This window comes from Hyperoodon ampullatus (genome assembly GCF_949752795.1).
Source record: "Hyperoodon ampullatus genome assembly, chromosome: 10".
In the NCBI taxonomy this organism is placed as follows: domain Eukaryota; kingdom Metazoa; phylum Chordata; class Mammalia; order Artiodactyla; family Ziphiidae; genus Hyperoodon; species Hyperoodon ampullatus.
Window position 1 is genome coordinate 6,133,321 of NC_136923.1, and position 12,517 is coordinate 6,145,837.

At 44.0% G+C, this 12,517-nt stretch overlaps 1 protein-coding gene across 3 annotated transcripts in view; it reads left to right on the top strand.

Annotated features, from left to right (window-relative positions):
* Nucleotides 1-12,517, top strand: part of TAMM41 (TAM41 mitochondrial translocator assembly and maintenance homolog) — a gene marked incomplete at both ends in the record, with an annotated part of 108,840 nt that overhangs the window by 51,282 nt on the left and 45,041 nt on the right. Inside the window, one exon of one of the 3 annotated variants that reach the window (XM_079712362.1) lies at nt 3,728-3,859. The exons of 1 other annotated variant lie outside the window; for it this stretch is intronic. In XM_079712362.1, coding sequence (XP_079568488.1) covers nt 3,728-3,804 — 77 coding nt within the window. Of the gene's footprint in view, nt 1-3,727; nt 3,860-12,517 lie in introns of those variants that run through there. One more of the 3 variants, XM_079712363.1, reaches the window with a different exon arrangement.

A 12,517-nucleotide genomic window follows, 5' to 3' on the forward strand; every position in this document is an offset into this window, starting at 1 on the left:
GGATCTTCCTAAACAGGATGTCACTAAGGAGATGTTTGCACCTTTATCCACTGGGGAAGGAGCAAAGTCAACAGTGATGGTTCTTAGAGTACAGTTTCTCTCTTAGCAGGCTGTCTTCCTTCAAGACGCATTCTAAATGCAGACTTCCTAAATCACCATCGTCTTCTTTAGAAAGGAAGCAGAAACCAAACAAAGTGTCAGTGTCGGCCAAGTAGAAGTCTGTGGATTATAAACTCTGTGAGGGCAGAGACAGGACTGTTGTTCATATCGGTGTCCCCAACAACTAGCTCCATGTCCCGTATGTGTTGGTGCCCAAGAAATGCCTGTTCAGTGTATTTCAGTGACTGAATAAATGGAAGATTCTGAATTTTCTGGTAGTAGGGGAAGTCTCCATATATACAGAAAAGTACACAAACCATAAATTTGGTGAATTTTCAGAAAGTGAACAGACTCGTGAACCCAGTGCCCAGATGAAGAACTAGAATAGGGCCAGTTCCCCCAGAACCCCACTGTGCCCCGTCCAGTCGCTGCTCCATCCAGAGTACCTACTCTCCTGACCTCTCATGCCACGCTTCTGTTTTGCCCATTTTTGAACATTATATAAGTACATACTCTCTCACGTCTTTCCCTCCTTGTAACAGCAGTGAGGTTCCTTGTGGTGTTGGGAGTAGTCCATTTATTCTCATTGCAACTCATCCATCGTCTGACTAGAGCACAGTTCATCCATTCTACTGTTGATGATTTACCAGGTTGTTTCCAGTTTGGGGCTATTTCAAAGAGTCCTGCTATGCATGTTTTGGTACCTGTCTTCGAGTGAGTGTAGGTATGCATTTCTGTTAAGTTTTTAGTTACGGGTGGAATTACTGTATCATAAAGTGTGTGGGGCTTCCCTGGTGGCGCAGTGGTTGAGAGTCCGCCTGCCAATGCAGGGAATGTGGGTTCGTGCCCCGGTCTGGGAGGATCCCACATGCCGCAGAGCGGCTGGGCCCGTGAGCCATGGCCGCTGAGCCTGCGCGTCCGGAGCCTGTGCTCCGCAACGGGAGAGGCCACAGCAGTGAGAGGCCCGCGTACCGCAAAAAAAAAAAAAAACACACACACACAAAAATAAAGTGTGTGAATGTCCAGTTGTGGTAGATACTACTTAACAAGTGTCTAGGTTACACTCCAAGCAGCAGAATTCCTGCTGCAGTACCTCCATGACCAGTGCTTGATAGTAGGTCTTTTTCTTTTTAGGCCCTCTGGTAGGTGAGTAGACATATCATATTGGAGTTTTAACTTACACTTTCCTGATGACCAATAAAGTTGAGCATTTGTTCACATGCTTACGTGGATATCCTCTTTTGTGAAGTGCCTATTCTACCTTTGCTCATTTTTCTTTTGAATTGTTTGCCGGGTTTTTTTGTTTGTTTGTTTGTTTGTTTTTTACACTGAAATCTCTGTATAGTGTGGATACGGGTCCTTCGTTGGACAAGTGGAATGCAAAAGTCCCCCACTCTAGGGCTTGTCGTCTCACTCTCTTAATGGTGTCTTTTGATGAAAAGTTCTTAATCTTACTTAGTCCAGTTTATCAGTTTTTTCCTGTAAGGTTAACAGCTTTTTGTGTCCTGTTTAGGAAATATTGCCGACTCCAAGTTCATGAAGTTTAGTCCTCCACCTTCATTGCAACTAGAATATTGAGGCAGGATCCTTCCTTCTAATCTCTTGGTTCTTAACCTTTTGAAAATTCTGGCTCCCAGTGAGACTCTGACTAAAACTCTGGGCCCTCTGCACAGACGTGCGCACGTGCGCACACTCAGCAAACCTCCCTGCAGCTTCAGGGAGTTCTCAGACTGAGGTCTGTCTGTGGGCCGCTCGTTGGAGAACCCGTAACCTAATCCCACCTGTCAGTTTGCAGATGAGGAAGTTGATGCCCAGAGACGGGATGTCTCCCTGTCCCCAGCGGGGACTAACATCCCGCTCTCCTGACTCCCCTTCCAGTGCCGTTGCCAGATCAGTCCCCTGCTGCAGCCATCCTGAGAACATGTCTCTGGCAGAGCTGTCGAAGGGAGAGACTTTTTAATTAAGGGAGGTTTCTATCCACTAGCAGCAAAAAATGGCTCCACGATGCCGCTCCTGGACTGTGGTATATTTACCTTAAATGTTAAGCTCCCCAGAGTCTGTGAGGAAGGTTTGTGAAGCTGAGCTGGGACTCACTGTGGTCGATGCCTCTTCCTCTCGCTGTGACTCAGTGCCCTGGGGTTGCCTCGTTGAGCCTTACTGTGTGCAGCTACCTTGGTGTCTTGATCGGTTCTGCCTGGAATTTTAAAAAGCACCTTACGTAATAAGATTCCAGTCCCAGTGCTCGAGTGGGTGAGGTTTACCAGTGGTTGCTCCAGGGAGAAAATTAAAAGGGGTGGAGGCAGGAAAAGGAGCTCTGAGTTTCTTGACGAGTCTCAGTTTGCAGGAGTCAGTCAGTGGACAAGCGAGGCCACAGCTTCTAGAAGCATTCACTAATGACTTTATCAGTGCCCTGCCTTTTTACCTGCCGCTGCCTGCAGTGGCCTCGTAAAAGGTCCTAAGTGCATGAGGCGGCCTGCAGGTAACATGATCAGGTATTTTTAAGAGCGCTTACACGCCAGTGCTCAGAGCCTCCGGAACCGGTCCTGTTATACCTCGTGAGCGGTGCCCACACTACATGTCACACCTGCAGCGCAGACCATGTCTGGATCCCAGGGTGAAAAAGACTGTTCAGATCTTTGGGCCACATCCTGAAACACAGACTGAATGATCTCATCCTCAACACAAAGAAGGTCAAGCCCGTAACACCGTCTGCAAATAGGATCCTGTGAGATCTGACAGACAGCAGCACCCCGCTTAGTCCATGCCGTCAGACTTCTTTCCCGTGAACCCCCCGAGAGCCTCTCCTCTGGTTTCATCAGGCAGTTGTGACTCAATAGATGGGGTGCTGGAAGGGCAGGTGTCTGAACAAGGTGCATCTGTTCCGTCACTGCAGGTGTTTACTGAGCACCTGCTGTGTGCCGGGTGCTGCACTAGGTGATGGGGAACCCAGGATGAATAGGACAAGGTCCCTGTCCTCAAGGAGCTCCCGGGGTAGGCAGAGGGACAGGAGAGCACTGTGCAGTGTGGTGAGTGCTGAGCTGGGCGTCAGCACAGGCGCCGTGGGACCAGGAAGAACAGTGTCTGAATCGGCCGGGGAGCCCGGTGCTTCCAGAGGAAAAATCTGAACAGGATCTTGGCGTCTACCAGGCAGGGCGTGGTGGGAACGCCCTTCACCACGGGCAAACCGGCGTCACATGCAGGGACATGGCAGCAGTGCGCTGGGGGTGGTTGGGAGGCATCGGGGGCTAGAAAGGGGGCCAAGGATGCTCACTTACATACGGCGTCTTGTCTTTGCCTTTCTTTCTCCTTCTTTTTCAAAAAGCTGCTAAATTCAAAGGTTGCAGCATGCTCCTACCTGAAACGGCTCCCTTACCCCAGAAGCTTGGGTGCCTTTGGCATCTGTATCACTGCTTCAGCAGATGCGGAAATCAGTCTTTTCCCTCCCGTTGATCATGATGGCCCCCAGGGTGTCCTGGACCCTGTCAGGCCCCCAGGCTCTCCTGGACCCCCAGTTAGCCCATCGCTGTTCTACTCCAAGGATGAGTCTGATCCGAATACCACAGGCCCTCCACTGAGCATCCACTCAGTAAGCCTCAGCGTTCTTACTCTCTCTTCTTTTCTCTTTTAGGCCTGAAGAAATCAGTGATTTATAGTTCTCTAAAACTGCATAAAATGTGGAAAGGATGGCTGAGAAAAACATCCTGATTTTGCTTGCTTTTATCTATGTTATGTGTAGCTGAATAAAGTGATCCTTTTTGACAGAACAACGTCTGTTACTCTGACCTATTTGGTTGAATTTGAAGAGGTCTTGGTTTGCATGATACTGTACTGGATTTTGGAAATGTATGCGTCAGACATTTATCCAGGGGGAACCAATACCTTTGAGGACTCAGCATGAGAAGAGTCCTCTTTACACACAGCACCATCTGGGCCCTGCTTTCCTGAGAGCTTCGGCTGTGGTCTGTTTGGCAGCAAGGGTCGGAGGTCTAAGCAGTGGTGCATGTGCTGTGGACCGGCGGCCCCGTGCTAGGGCAGGAGCTTTGGCTCTGTCTGCCTCAGCTCCATCCGCTCACTCGGTTTTCTCCAGTGAGAGCTCCAGTCTGCATCTTCCTGGATCTGGGTGTTTAACATTTCTCCTTGTTCTCCATGAGGGTGTGTGGTGGTGACTCAAGTGAGGAACCTGCAACAGACCGGTGCAGAGCTTTCCCATGTAACAGGAGTGTGTGGGGAGCAGGAAACGACAAAGTACTCATCAGCTCAAAGAACTGGAAAGTCAGAGGTTGGTGGGCTTCAGAGTTGGATTGATTCAGGGGGTTAGCAGACCAATTTCCCTCCTTTCTCCATCCTTTGCCACGTTGACATCACACTAAGGCCAGCTCTCCTCTTAACTCTGAGACCCCTGACAACAGCCTCAAGGGCTGTGTGCACCCCCATCTGCATCTGGGGAGACAGAGTTCCTTTCAGAAGCCCTCTTAGAAAAGCAACGGAACTGCAGCAGTTCCCAGCAAGCCTCTGTCTGGATTCCTGGGCCCTAATGGGTAACTTGCCCATCCCTGCACCAGGAATGGCCAGGGGGAACCAGGCCAAGGAGCTTGGACCTGAGCCTGCCTCCCCTCCAGCTCATGGACTGCAGGAGGAGCTGACAGATGGATGGAAATGGGGGTATGGGGGGAGGCAGCATCTGTTCCCTCGCCCGGCACATCGTCTCTTCAGTCCAAGCTCAGGTTTTGTCCTTCTTTTCTCAGATTGTCTCCACCTCACCCTGTTTCCATTGCCCAGTGCTCTAGTGCAGACCCTTAGGTTCTTTTGAAAATTTGAACAATAGTTTTCTACTAATTTTTTCTACCTTTGGGTTCAGTCATTCCAACACAAAAGAGCTCAGCCTTAAGATATGATCAAACTGGGTTGAATCTTCGCTCCACTGCTGACTAGCTGTGTGACTTTGGGCAAGTTACTTAGTGTCTCTGAACAGTTTTACCATCTCTGAAAAGGGAATAACAGTAAAGACCTCCTTGGGCTGTAGTGAAGGTCCTGCAAGCCAAGTGTCCTATGTACTAGGACACTGCCTGGTAGTATTCAGTAAAAGTCACTTCTGTCATTACTTTCTATTATTGTTTTTGTTACTGTTTTCTTCTGCAAGTGTTTTTGTTTTGTTGGGTCAGGTTCTTCCTCAAGAAGCTAAAATGATTCCCCACTGCTTATGGGATAAAATAAGTATTTCCCATCAGCCTTGGTCAGTTCAGGCTGCCATGACAGATACCACACATTGGTTGGCTCATAAACAGCAGAAATTGATTTTTCACAGTTCTGGGGCCTGGAAATCTGAGACCAGGGTTGCTGATATGGTCGGTTTCTGGCGAGAGCGTCTTCCTAGTTGCAGAGGCCTGTTTTCCCAGTGTCTCCTCTCACAGTGGAGCCAGCAGACCCAAAGCAAGGTCTCATGTTTCTTCTTATAAGGATACTAATCCCATTCACTAATCTCATGACCATGTTACCTGCCAAAGGCCCCACCTCTGAACATCATCACATTGGGGGTGGGGGTGGTGAGAGAATTCTGAGGGGACACAAACATTCAATCTATAACAAGATTATTCAAGACCTATAAGCTGCAAAATTGGTTCAAGATGGTGGAGTAGAAGAACGTGTGCTCACTCCCTCTTCCGAGAGCACCGGAGTCACAACTAACTGCTGAACAGTCATCTATAGGAAGACACTGGAACTCACCAAAAAAAGATACCCCACATGCAAAGACAAAGGAGAACCGCAGTGAGACAGTAGGAGGGGTGCAATCACAATAAAATCAAATCCCATAACCGCTGGGTGGGTGACTCACAGGCTGGAGAACACTTATACCACAGAGGTCCACCCACTGGAGTGAAGGTTCTGAGCCCCACGTCAGGCTTCCCAACCTGGGGGTCTGGCAACAGGAGGAGGAATTCCCAGAGAATCAGACTGTGAAGGCTAGCGGGATTTGATTGCAGGATTTCAACAGGACTGGGGGAAACAGAGACTCCCCTCTTGGAGGGCACACACAAAGTAGTGTGTGCATCAGGACCCAGGGGAAGGAGCAGTGACACCATAGGAGTCTGAACCAACCTACCAGCTAGTGTTGGAGGGTCTCCTGCAGAGGCCAGGGGTGGCTGTGGCTCACCGTGGGGACAAGGACACTGGAAGCAGAAGCTCTGGGAAGTACTCCTTGATGTGAGCCCTCCCGGGCTTGAGTCTGCCATTAGCCCCACCAAAGAGCCTGTAGCCTCCAGTGCTGAGTCACCTGAGGCCAAACAACCAACAGGGAGGGAATGCAGCCCCACCCATCAGCAGACAAGTGGATTAAAGTTTTACTGAGCTCTGGCCACCACCAGTCCCTCCCATCAGGAAGCTTGCACAAGCCTCTTAGATAGCCTCATCCACCAGAGGGCAGATCACAAAAGCAAGAAGACCTAGAATCCTGCAGCCTGTGGAACGAAAACCACATTCACAGAAAGACAGACAAAATGAAAAGGCGGAGGACTATGTACCAGATGAAGGAACAAGATAAAACCCCAGAAAAACAACTAAATGAAGTGGAGATAGGAAACCTTCCAGAAAAAGAATTCAGAATACTGATAGTGAAGACAATCCAGGACCTCGGAAAAAGAATGTAGACAAAGATTGAGAAGATGCAAGAAATGTTTAACAAAGACCTGGAGGATTACAGAACAAACACCTAGAAGAATTAAAGGAAAAACAAACAGATAAACAATACAATAACTGAAATGAAAAATACACTAGATGGGATCAATAGCAGAATAACTGAGGCAGAAGAACAGATAAGTGACTTGGAAGACAGAATGGTGGAATTCACTGCCGTGGAACAGAATAAAGAAAAAAAATGAAATGAAGACAACCTAAGAGACCTTGGGGACAGCATTGAACGTACCAACATTCGCATTATTGGGGTCCCAGAAGGAGAAGAGAGAGAGAAAGGACCTGAGAAAATATTTGAAGAGATTATAATCAAAAACTTCCCTAACATGGGAAAGGAAATAGCCACCCAAGTCCAGGAAACGCAGAGAGTCCCAGACAGGATAAACCCAAGGAGAAATACGCCAAGACACATAGTAATCAAATTGACAAAAATTATTGAAAGCAACAAGGGAAAAATGACAGGTAATATACATGGGAACTCCCATAAGGTTAACAGCTGATTTCTCAGCAGAAACTCTACAAGCCAGAAGGGAGTGGCATGATATATTTAAAGTGATGAAAGGGAAGAACTTACAACCAAGATTACTGTACCTGGCAAGGATATCATTCAGATTTGATGGAGAAATCAAAAGGTTTACAGATAAGCAAAAGCTAAGAGAATTCAGCACCACCAAACCAGCTCTACAACAAATGCTAAAGGAACCTCTCTAAGTGGGAAACACAAGAGAAGAAAAGGACCTACAAAAACAAACTCAAAACAATTAGAAAATGGTAATAAGAACATACATATCAATAATTACCTTAAACGTGAATGGATTAAATGCTCCAACTAAAAGACACAGGCTCACTGAATGGATACAAAAACAATACCCATATGTATGCTGTCTATGAGAGACCTACTTCAGACTAGGGACACATACAGACTGAAAGTGAGGGGATGGAAAAAGATACTCCATGCAAATGGAAATCAAAAGAAAGCTGGAGTAGCAATACTCCTGTCAGATAAAATAGATGTTAAAATAAAGAATGTTACAAGAGACAAGGAAGAACACTACATAATGATCAAGGGATCAATACAAGAAGAAGATATAACAATTATAAATATATGCACCCAACATAGGAACACCTCAATACCTAAGGCACATGCTAACAGCTATAAAAGAGGAAATCAACAGTAACACAATAATAGTGGGGGACTTTAACACCTCACTTACACCAATGGACAGATCATCCAGACAGAAAATAAATAAGGAAACACAAGCTTTAAATGACACAATAGACCAGATAGATTTAATTGATATTTATAGGACATTCCATCCAAAACCAGCAGATTACACTTTCTTCTCAAGTGCACATGGAACACTCTCCAGGATAGGTCACATCTTGGGTCACAAGTCAAGCCTCGGTAAATTTAAGAAAATTGAATTCATATTAGGAATCTTTTCTGGCCCCAATGCTATGAGATTAGAAATAAATTACAGGGGAAAAAATGTAATAAACACAAATACATGGAGGCTAAACAATGAATAACCAAGAGATCACTGAAGAAATCAAAGAGGAAATCAAAAAATACCTCAAGACCAATGACAAAGAAAACATGATGATCCCAAACCTGTGGGATGCAGCAAAAGCAGTTCTAAGAGGGAAGTTTATAGCATTACAGTGCTACCTCAAGAAAAAGAAAAATCTCAAACAATCTAACCTTACACCTAAAGGAACCAGAGAAAGAAGAGCAAACAAAACCCAAAGTTAGTAGAAGGAAAGAAATCATAAAGATCAGAGCAGAAATAAATGAAATAGAAACAAAGAAAAAAATAGCAAAGATCAATAAAACTAAAAGCTGGTTCTTTGAGAAAATAAACAAAAGTGATAAACCGCTGGCTAGACTCATCAAGAAAAAGAGGGAGAGGACTCAAATCAATAAAATTAGAAATGAAAAAGGAGAAGTTACAACAGACACTGCAGAAATACAAAGCATCCTAAGAGACTACTACAAACAACTCTATGCCAATAAAATGGATAATCTGGAAGAAATGGACAAATTCTTTGAAAGGTATAACCTTCCAAGACTGAACCAGGAAGAAATAGAAAATATGAACAGACCAATCACAAGTAATGAAATTGAAACTGTGATTAAAAATCTTCCAAGAAACAAAAGTCCAGGACCAGATGGCTTCACAGGTGAATTCTATCAAACATTTAGAGAAGAGCTAACACCCATCCTTCTCAAACTCTTCCAAAAAATTGCAGAGGAAGGAACACTCCCAAATTCATTCTACAAGGCCACCATCACCCTGATACCAAAATCAGACAAAGATACTACAAAAAAAGAAAATTACAGACCGATATCACTGATGAATATAGATGCAAAAATCCTCAACAAAATACTAGCAAACAGAATCCAACAACACATTAAAAGGATCATACACCATGATGAAGTGGGATTTATCCCAGGGATGCAAGGATTCTTCAATATACGCAAATCAATCAATGTGATACACCATATTAACAATTTGAAGAATAAAAACCATATATGATCATCTCAATAGATGCAGAAAAAGCTTTTGACAAAATTTAACACTGATTTATGATTAAAACTCTCCAGAAAGTGGGCATAGAGGGAACCTACCTCAACATAATAAAGGCCATATACAACAAGCCCACAGCAAACATCATTCTCAATGGTGAAAAACTGAAAGCATTTCCTCTAAGATCAGGAACAAGACAAGGATATCCACTCTCACCACTCTTATTCAACATAGTTTTGGAAGTCCTAGACAGTGGCAATCAGAGAAGAAAAAGAAATCAAAGGAATACAAATTGGAAAAGAAGAAGTAAAACTGTCAGTGTTTGCAGATGACATGATACTACACATAGAGAATCCTAAAGATGCCACCAGAAAACCAATAGAGCTAATCAGTGAATTTGGTAAAGTTGCAGGGTACAAAATTAATGCACAGAAATCTCTTACATTCCTAGGGACTTCCCTGGTGGCGCAGTGGTTAAGAATCCGCCTGCCAATGCAGGGGACATGGGTTTGATCCCTGGTCTGGGAAGATCCCACATGCCATGGAGCAACTAAGCCCGTGTGCCACAACTACTGAGCCTGCGTTCTAGAGCCCGCGTGCCACAACTACTGAAGCCTGCACGCCTAGAGCCTGTGCTCCACAACAAGAGAAGCCACCGCAATGAGAAGCATGCACACCACAACAAAGAGTAGCCCCCACTCGCCGCAACTAGAGAAAGCCTGCACACAGCAACAAAGACCCAACACAGCCAAAACTAAATAAATAAATTTATAAAAAAAGAAATAAATAAAATAAATCTCTTGCATTCCTATATACTAACAATGAAAGATCAGAAAGAGAAATTAAGGAAACAGTCCCATTCACCATTGCAACAAAAAGAAAATATCCAGGAATAAACCTACCTAAGGAGGTAAAAGACCTGTACTCAGAAAACTGTAAGACACTTATGAAAGAAATCAAAGATGGCACAAACAGATGGAGAGATATACCATGTTCTTGGATTGGCAGAATCACTATTGTGAAAATGACTATACTCACCAAAGCAATCTACACATTCAATGCAATCCCTATCAAATTACCAATGGCATTTTTTATAGAAGTAGAACAAAAAATCTTAAAATTTGTATGGAGACACAAAAGACCCCGAATAGCCAAAGCAGTCTTGAGGGAAATAAATGAAGCTGGAGGAATCAGACTCCCTGACTTCAGACTATACTACAAAGCTACAGTAATCAAGACAATATGGTACTGGCACAAAAACAGAAATATAGATCAATGGAACAGGATAGAAAGGCCAGAGATGAACCCACACACCTATGGTTAACTAATCTATGACAAAGGAGGCAAGGGTATACAATGGAGAAAAGACAGTGTGTTCGATAAGTGGTGCTGGGAAAACTGGACAACTACATGTAAAAGAATGAAATTAGAACACTCCCTAACACCATACACAAAAATAAACTCAAAATGGATTGAAGACCTAAATGTAAGACCAGACACTATAAAACTCTTAGAGGAAAACATAGGAAGAACAGTTTGACATAAATCACAGCAAGATCTTTTTTGATCCACCTCCTAGAGTATTGGAAATAAAAACAAAAATAAACAAATGGGACCTAATGAAACTTAAAAGCTTCTGCACAGCAAAGGAAACTATAAACAAGATAAAAAGACAACCCTCAGAATGGGAGAAGATATTTGCAAACAAATCAACAGACAAAGGATTAATCTCCAAAATATATAAACAGCTCATGCAGCTCAATATTAAAAAAACAACCCAATTAAAAACTGGTCAGAAGACCTAAATAGACATTTCTCCAAAGAAGACATACAGATGGCCAAGAGGCACATGAAAACTGCTCAGCATCACTAATTATTAGAGAAATGCAAATCAAAACAACGAGGTATCACCTCACACCAGTTAGGATGGCCATCATCAGAAAATGTACAAACAGCAAATGCTGGACAGTGTGTGGAGAAAAGGGAACCCTCTTGCACTGTTGGTGGGAATGTAAATTGATAAAACCACTATGGAGAACAGTATGGAGCTTCCTTAAAAAACTAAAAATAAAATTACTATATGACCCAGCAATCCCACTACTGGGCATATACCCAGAGCAAACCATAAGTCAAAAAGACACATGCACCCCAATGTTCATTGCAGCACTATTTGCAATAGCCAGGTCATGGAAGCAACCTAAATAGCCATCAACAGATGAATGGATAAAGAAGATGTGGTACATATGTACAGTGGAATATTACCAGCCATAAAAAGGAATGAAATTGGGTCATTTGTAGAGACGTGGCTGGACCTAGAGACTGTCATACAGAGTGAAGTAAGTCAGAAAGAGAAAAACAAATGTCGTATATTAACGCATATATGTGGAATCTAGAAAAATGGTACAGATGAACTGGTTTGCAAGGCAGTAATAGAGGTACAGATGTAGAGAACAAACGTATGGACACTAAGCGGGGAAAGCAGGAGTGGGGGCCTGGGGGGAGGGGGATGAACTTGGAGTTTGGGATTGACATATATACAGTAATATGTATAAAATAGATAACTAATAAGAACCTGCTATATTAAAAAATAATAAAATAAAAATTTTTAGAAGCCCTATAAGCTGGCTTTATTTTAACTTTAACTTGTCCCCCCTGTATCTAATATAGCCTTTTATGTCCCCAACTAGTTTAGACAGTAAATACTCAGAAGAGCACAGAATATCAGGGTCATTTTCCAGTGTGGGGATACCTGAGGCCGCAAGAGAGAAAATGACAGCCGAGGGTCAGAATGCACATGAGCATCGTGGCTGAGGCTTGACACAGGCCTGCAAACTCCCTGGTCTGGTGCCTTTTCCTACACACCCCGTAGCTTTCGTAATTGATGAATGCTTGAGTCTCTGTGTTCCACTTCTCCTAGATGTATTCTTATCTTCCTTTTCCTCAATGCATTTTGAAGTATAGATATCTAAGTTGGGAGTCATCAAACAGGTATACAAGGATGAGGGCTGAGACTTCCTCTGAGGAAAAAGGAATTCTATGGCAGGAAGTAGCTCTTCTCGAACTCCAGGAGACCCAAAAATAAATGTACTTGAGAGTCAGACTTCCTTCCAGCCATGTTCTTGGGCAAGTTATTTAACCTTTCTGAGCTTCAGTTTCTGTGCTGTGAGGTAGGTACACTCCTACCTCTCTGGCAGGGCTGGTAT